Below are 7,854 nucleotides of genomic sequence, written 5' to 3'. Positions count from 1 at the left end.
TAAAATAATTGTATTTGTACCAAATTGACTTGGACCACATTACCCTTTGTTCCATGAAGCACATAGAAAGCACCTACCTACCTGTTATAGCTACTACACCATCCTCTTTGTACTGTGTTTACATCCGAGCAGGATTGTGTCCACACTGTACAGTTTACAAATGCGCATGTTTACACGTTGGTTAAGCCAAAATGTATGCATGTACTCGATAGCTAGTGTTCGGCTTTATTATTCACATTATCGTCATTTATCATCAAACGTGGGCAATTGATCAATAAATTCTAGTCTTTTGCAGATAGTTATATCCAGGGTAAAGTGCATTTACTTAAACATTCTGTAGGTTTTAATCTATATAGATTTTTTTAGTGCGTGTGGCAGTTTCATTGTCTTTTAAATCGCTCCAGCCAAGCATGTTCTAAAACATGTTTGTTCCTTTTGCTGTCCTTCTGTCCGTTTGTGCATTCATGTCACATGACTCACTTCTTGGTGCTGTCCGTTCTGTGTTATCGGGTTGATCTTTTCCAGTGTGACCTCAGTGTCGCTGTCCAAATTTCCAGAGATGCCTGGGGAGAGTTTCTCCGGGCTATCGTTCAACACCCCCACTTCGACCCCCCCCACATATTCCTCCCTCGTCTGTAACTCCTCCTCCTCCTCCTGACACAGGATGCTGTGGGGGACCACGTAGCTGGCTGAATGGTTGTCCTCCTCTGGAATGTGACTCTTGGGCTGATACTGACAGTCGGGGTTGGAGGTTGGGGCGCCCGTGTTGTTGTTAATGCTGACAATTTCGATGGCGTTGCTCCCAGGGCAGATCCGGTGGCAGCCCAGGAGGATGGAGAAGGCCTTGCGGAAGTCGGCGTTAAAGGCGTAGATGATGGGGTTGAGTGAGGAGTTTGCCCAGCCGAACCACACGAACACATCGAAGGTGGTGGAGCTGATGCAGGGGAAGTCCGCGGCGCCGTCCGTGAAGTTTGGCTCGCAAAACGGAACCATGCAGTTCAGGATGAAGAAGGGCAACCAGCAGCACACAAACACCCCCATGATGACTGAGAGCGTTTTTAAGACTTTGGTTTCTCTCTTGAACGACATCTTGAACGAGCTTTCGCTCTCTACGTTGGAACTGTTCCCCATGCTGCTGTGGCGATTTTTGGCACTTTCTGCTGCTCGCTCGAGAGCCGATATTCTTCGAATCTGCTTTTGTGCGATGCGGTAGATCCGGGTGTAGGTGACGATCATGATGGCCACGGGTATGTAGAAGCTAATCAGGGAGGAGGAGATTGCGTAGGTCCTGTTCAGGCTGGAGTCGCAGTTGTCGGCGGGCAGATTACCAGGGTACGTTCCATTTAGCCCCGCGTAGCTGGTGGTCTGAGCTTTGTGCCAGTTTAGCTGAACAGGGATGAAGGAGATGAGGACAGACAGGGTCCATGCCACACTGATCATCAGGCACGCCACTTTTGGGGTCATCTTCCGTTCATAGCGGAAAGGACTTGAGATGGCCCAGTAGCGGTCGACACTGATCACGCACAGGTTCAAGATGGAGGCCGTTGAGCACATGATGTCAAACGCCACCCATATATTGCAGAATGCGCCAAACGGCCAAAACCCCACAATTTCAGTCGCTGCCTTCCACGGCATCACGAGGATGGCCACCAGAAGGTCAGAGATGGCGAGGGAGATGACAAAGAAGTTGGTCACCTTAGACCGGAGGTGTCGGAACTTGGTCACAGCAGCGCACACGAGGGTGTTGCCGAGCAGCGTGGTGAAGATGAGGAGGGAGAGGAAGCATCCGGTCAGCACGCGCTTGGACGAGTCTCTCTCTGGTAGCAGCTGCTTGCCGTCTTGAACCGTTGAGAAATTCTGATCCATCGTTTGTGGTTACACTGCGAATAAAGTTAGAGAGGGGTGGATTTGGGGGGGGGAGGGGGGAGGGGGTGTCAACAGTCACCCCATCACATCCCTAGCCTTTGCAGCAGCTGTGTCCCTCTGGAGAGGCGCTTTAGACTGACAGCGCGGCTGCTAGAGAGGTCAATTGTCTCGGTACCAGCTCTCCCACGGACCGGGCGATCCATAGACTCCTTGTCACAGCCGCCATCCTTGCACGAGAGCTGCTTTATATATTTCAAAAACGACGTCCTTGAAAAACTGATGCCCAAAAAAAGCCTTGTTCATAAGTTCCTGCAGTAGCAGTCGAGGCGGCAGACATTCTAGTTTGAAGAGGAGGAGGAGGAGGAGGAAGAATATTCCAGCTGTGGGTTTGAATAATCTTTCCGATCAGCAGGAGAGATCGTGCGTCCTCCTTCCTTTTTTTGGTCGCACGGAATGCTGTCAAACCCTCAGTGAAAGTTTCCCACTGTGTTGTTGCCTAGCTGATGAGGAAGCAGAGGCTCGGCCAATCATTAGTCTCATATACCACCTCATCAATAACTCCTATTGATGGGCTTTTCGCGCTGCATTTATCTGATTTGCTTAATGATCCTCAGGGCGTGTCCGTGTGACGTGGCGTTTTCTTAACATGTTTTTTTTTATATATATTTTTTATATTCCTTTGAATGCAGCTCCCTTTTGTTTCATGCCACTTTCTCCTGTCGACATTTCCATCTGATGGGTTGGATCCCCCCCCCCCCAAAAAAAATATAAATAAAAATAGACTGAAATCAGCAATTGAAAGTCTTAAAAGTCCACGTTCATATTGCATACACGCATAAAAAAAAGTCTAATTCATCACATGTGGGAACGCAGATCGGTGTGACAGGTCCTTTCAACATCATCTGTGGTTCCTGTTGTATTTCCGTTTGGCTTAGTTTTGCGTAACTGTTTCAGTGAACGCAGCAAAAATGAGCGCGCAGCTGTCATAAACATTCAAGAGTTATTGGTCACCCACCTAAATCTTTTCCGGCAGCGTAGTTCCTGTAGGTTGACGTCTCTGAAGCGGAGGAGCACTTTGTGATTATACGTACACGTACATATTTTATGTTGGAATTGTTTTTAGACAGCGTGCGCTCCGCTCCGTGGAAGCCTCGGGATCCGCCGCGACGCTTTCATTTGGGCTCGGAGATGAATTCAGTTCAACTCCGGACTCGTGAAGAGAATCAGTTCCCCCCAAAATCCACAGTTCTATTGCAAACACCCAACTTGTGTCTTGGTGCCGAGTGAAATGGAAGGCGCTCACCCTCTCTCTGCGCGCTCGGTCTTTACGCGCTCCTCTCGCGGCGGTCCTCAGGTGCGCGTTGGATTATTTGATCTTTCTTTATTCTGCTCATCCTTCGCTCAGTGTCATTCATTTGCTCTTCCAGATACCTGCGGGACAAGCTGGCCGACGTCGAGTGGGGTGGGAATGACTGCGGTCCTCCTCAGCCCGTTTCCGTGCGCGCTCCTCTCTCTCCGCTCAGCCGCTTGCCCCGCTGCTTGCCACAACTTCTACCCAGAGAGGCAGTGGAGGGTAACCCCCCCCCCCCCCCCAAAAATGTACAATGCGCACGGCATCTTGGTTTAAAAGAAGAATGTATCAGCTGTTTAAGGTTAAAAAAAAAAACACATCCGTTTTAAAATGTTTACTGTCTGATTTTATCCTGCAAAGATAAATTATTCACACGAAACAACAACAACAACAATATAATGATGATAATAATGCCAAATTTATGAAATAAGCACCACTATAGGTTCTATTTTATGTTTTATTTTGCACCGTAGAATTAAGTTGTTGTGGTCTTCCATTTATCTGCTGCTTTATTTTAGACTTGACCTAGACTGACCCCCCCCCCCCAAAAAAAAAACTCTAAAAGATATCAAACTATTGTCACAACCGGAAACTGTGACGAGGTGTCCTGACACGAACTTGTTGCCATGCAGGCACGCAAGGCAAGGCAGAGGCCCAATGAGGCCATCTACTGGAGGCAGGATAGTGGGAGATGGTGAGAGAGTGAGGCTGCATTAACGTCACCTCCATAGACATGACTTAACAGCACAGAATTATAGAGTCCCATGAGCCAGGCTGCAGCAGCAAGACCCATCAAGCAAGAGATGCGCAAGTGGCTTGAGATGGGGTGTGTTTGTGTTACCAAAGCGAACCTTATCATGCTCTTTATCTGCCTGGCCAGTTTGCATATTAACTATTTAGTGAGCTGAAATCCTCAATGGTCTGCTCCTGCGTGTATGTGTGTTTATGTGTGTGTGTGTATGTGTGTGTGAGTCTTGTTTGTTAAGCACGTGTGTTTGGATTTTGCATGCGTGCATCTGTGGCTGTGCGTGTCTCTCTGTGTGCGTGCGTGTGTTTGTGTGAGTAATGCATGTAGACAAGCCAAGTGTAAGAGGCCTGGCAGACACAACGCCCACATTTCCCTGTAGCAGAGAACCAGGGGTCACACAGACACACACACACACACACACACACACACGGGCTCACTCACTCACAAATGCGCGCGCGCACAACCAGCCATGCAGGGTAATTTATATCTGCTCCAAAAAGCAAACAAAAAAGAATAGAATACAACAGAATCAAATGTAATAAAAAAGACAAATGTCTTTTTTTAAATGACTTTTTTCCACATAGATACACATGTCAGATGTGTGCCAGTTTCAAAACAGCTTTATGTTGTTTGTGTTGTTGCTTCCCATGTGGCAAAAGCCCAATAGATCATTTTTTTATATTCTTTTATCACCATTCTTTAGCTCTCTGGATTATTTCAATATTGTTTATTTGGATAATGAATGAATGAAGTATTTGATACATAGTTGGATTAATTGAAAAATAATTCAGCTATAGTGGTGTCCTTTCTGGGAATCCAGTCCGATTTGAAATGTCACCATCAGTGGAGATGCTGCATTTTGAGCCAGTGTGGAACTGCAAGAGATAAAAGCTGATTTTATGCATGTGCACCAGAATCTGCAAAGAACAGCTCAAAGATGAATTTCTGGCACAAAGCATACATTCCTTAACACATAATTTTGGCCAAAAAGCAAAACATGCTGTCAAAACTGAGAAGATTGGAATTTGTGTGGAGTCCATGAATCAAGTTCCCTGGGACAGAGATATTTTTGAGTGCATCAACCAAATCTTCATTTGAAATCAGTGTGGTAAGTTTGCAGCAGGGTCATTTTATTTGATATCGGGGGGGGTGACAAAAGTCCCAACCACAGTTTAAACTGTATGTTAAATTATTGCTATCCATCCATTTTCTTGACCGCTTTATCCATAATCGGGCTGCGGGTAGTTATGGAGCCTATCCTAGCCGTCACCCAGCTACAGAAAGAGCATGCAAACTCCTGACGGATAGGCCCCAAGTTGGATTTGTACCTGCAACATTGCACAGCAATGTAAATAAGGTAAGCGTTTAAGTCTCAAGATCAGCAAAGTCAATGATGTCAGCATGCCTACTTCGACTTGAAATTTTACTGTGTGGAGACATTGCTTTGTTTTATATTTCTTTATGTGTAGAATCGTTATTTAATGTAAGCAATGATAACAAAATAGCAATTAAACATAGACAGTCTCTGACCTGGCAACACGGTGGACAACATCATTTCAGCTTAGCAGCAGTGAGGTGCTGCAGAATCTGCAGGTCTGATGTCTCTTTATTGAACAAGCAATACACTTCGATTACATGCTGTAGTTGTCCCAGGCTATATTTGATGCTGGTAGGTCATAGGTTTTGATTGAATGTTGTATTGATACAAATAATAGCTATATCATATGTTTCTGTCCATGTAAATATAGCTGTAGATTTCTCTCTGTGAATTACCACACAACAATATCAGTAATAAAAACAGAACTGCCAGACGAGGGTATAGCGGCTTTTGTGTGTGAGGCGAGGAAGAGAAAGAGACACGGATGAAGAGGAGATTAATCCACTGCAGAAATGACCTCCTCTCTCTAATTCTCTCTTCCCCCATTTTCAGATCCTCTTTTGTCAGTGTGACATCCATCAGATCCCACATTGTTATTTTGGAGCCTTTTACCATTGAACACTAAGCAGGCTCTAATCACACTACTGAGATTCACTCGTTATCATTCAGAATGCAGCTGTTGTGGTGTTTAACATTACAAACAGACCAATCAATCAAGACCTGCTTGATTCTGGAGCATCAGATTTGTTTAAGGTGTGGAATAGCAATATAATAGAAGCTTGTTGCTTCTATCTATAAAGACATTAGACTGGACAATTTAGTGTAACTGTTACATGTTTTTGGCGTTGAGAGGAAGCTGGAGAGCCCGGAGAGGACCCACGTAGACATGGGGAGAACATTCAAACTCCACACAGAAATGCCCCAAGTCGGATTTGAACCCGTGACCTTCTTCTTGCTGTGAGGCAACAGTGCTTACCACTGCAGCACCAGCATCAAATCAGAGACTCAAAAACCTAAGTTTGATTTAAAAATAAATAAGTAATTACTTTGGAAAAAGGCATTACTTAAAAAAAAAACAACTTTTATGATGGTCCTGAAAGCTCTATATGGACTGCAATTTAATGTGAATATATATACACAAGCAAATTAGGAAAATATCACCACTCTAACAAAAAAATGCTCTTGCCTGGGTGCTGATCTACGTCATTAAGAGAACGCTGTGGTAGAAAAGTATTCACAGTAATCGTTCTATTCAGCCAATGGGCGTTACTGGAGGGCTGCTTAAACTTCCATTGAATCAAGACAAGGACTTTGTTCAGACCGTGCTTTCATTGTGGGCCTGGCTTGCCTTTTACAAGGATTTTACCAAAATTAAAGGAAGACAAGGCATCAAAATGAGCTGATCTGTTTCAGATTACGTGTTTCCTCCCACATGATTTCTCTGACTGGTGTCGCTTGATGCTTTAGCCTCACAGTCGTAATTTGTCATGCATTCACATGCTCCTGAGGTTTTAAGTTCACAGGAAGCTGTTAGATTTCAGAGACAACAAAACCCAATTTAAGGTGTGGCATTGTGCATATGGGGCTAGACGATTGTTGCCAAAGGCGACAACGCCACTTCAGGACTTTCAACCTAAAGAGCTATTTTTTTCATCCCTTTGGTTCCCAGCACGTTTTAGCGGGTTTCCCCACCCACAGGTCCGCTCACAGTGATGACCAGCACGGCATTCAACAATTCAAAATATTTATTTAACACTCTAAAAACCTCCTCAAAGACACTCTACAAACAAAAGAAAACAAACGAAAAGGAGAGACGAGGCAGTGACAGTCTACGGCCAACCTGCCTTCGAGACGGGGAAAACACAAACGAGGACGCTGGAGCGAGGGAGGGGAAGCACCTATATACGCCCCCCCCCCCAATCAGTGGTAAATGGGCCACAGGTGCTCCCTCCCACACCTGCCTACCTAATTACATCCAATCATCCGGTTACAAAGGCTTTACAGTAATAACTAAATATGCTAAGCAGACAGTGTCAAGAGGGCCACAGTCTCAAAGGCCAGGCAGTCCAAAAGTGACAAGAACAACTAAAGTAAAAGAACAGTGTTCTAAACACCGAACCGTGACAATCTGTGCACAGCACGGGCGCTACGGAGAAGACGTGGTGTGCTTTATTCCTCAGTGACTCAATAGCTGTTTGAATTTTTTTCCCAACCTGCTGCTGCACCATTACCTTCCCTAATGCCACCATCATAACTTTTATTATTATTCCTATGACACTTTAATGGTCTGTTAGTCTTTCTTCTCTGAGAACCTCTGGGCTGAACGTTCCAGCTTTTTCCTCTGTGTATTTTATTATGATGATTGGACGTTAATTCATGTGTTGTTCCTCGCCTTGGGTTTTTAGACCTGCTTTATTAGAAACATGTGACAGAGCTCAGTGCAGGTCTTTTCATCAACTATCATGAAAACCATTGATTAATCTTCAGAGGAATTGTCATCACCTGTATGCC

The 7,854-nt window shown here is 45.0% G+C and overlaps 1 protein-coding gene across 1 annotated transcript; it reads right to left on the bottom strand.

Moving 5' to 3' along the window:
• Positions 1–205: 205 nt before the first annotated feature.
• On the bottom strand, positions 206–1,866 carry drd1b (dopamine receptor D1b). The gene has a single exon (XM_068744120.1). The coding sequence runs from the start codon at positions 1,864–1,866 to the stop codon at positions 463–465; it is 1,404 nt and encodes a 467-aa protein (XP_068600221.1). The 3' UTR covers positions 206–462.
• Positions 1,867–7,854: the final 5,988 nt, after the last annotated feature.

Source organism: Brachionichthys hirsutus, chromosome 10 (assembly GCF_040956055.1).
Source record: "Brachionichthys hirsutus isolate HB-005 chromosome 10, CSIRO-AGI_Bhir_v1, whole genome shotgun sequence".
Classification (NCBI taxonomy): domain Eukaryota; kingdom Metazoa; phylum Chordata; class Actinopteri; order Lophiiformes; family Brachionichthyidae; genus Brachionichthys; species Brachionichthys hirsutus.
The sequence above is the reverse complement of the archived record's forward strand: the minus strand, read 5'-3'. Positions and strand labels throughout refer to the sequence as shown.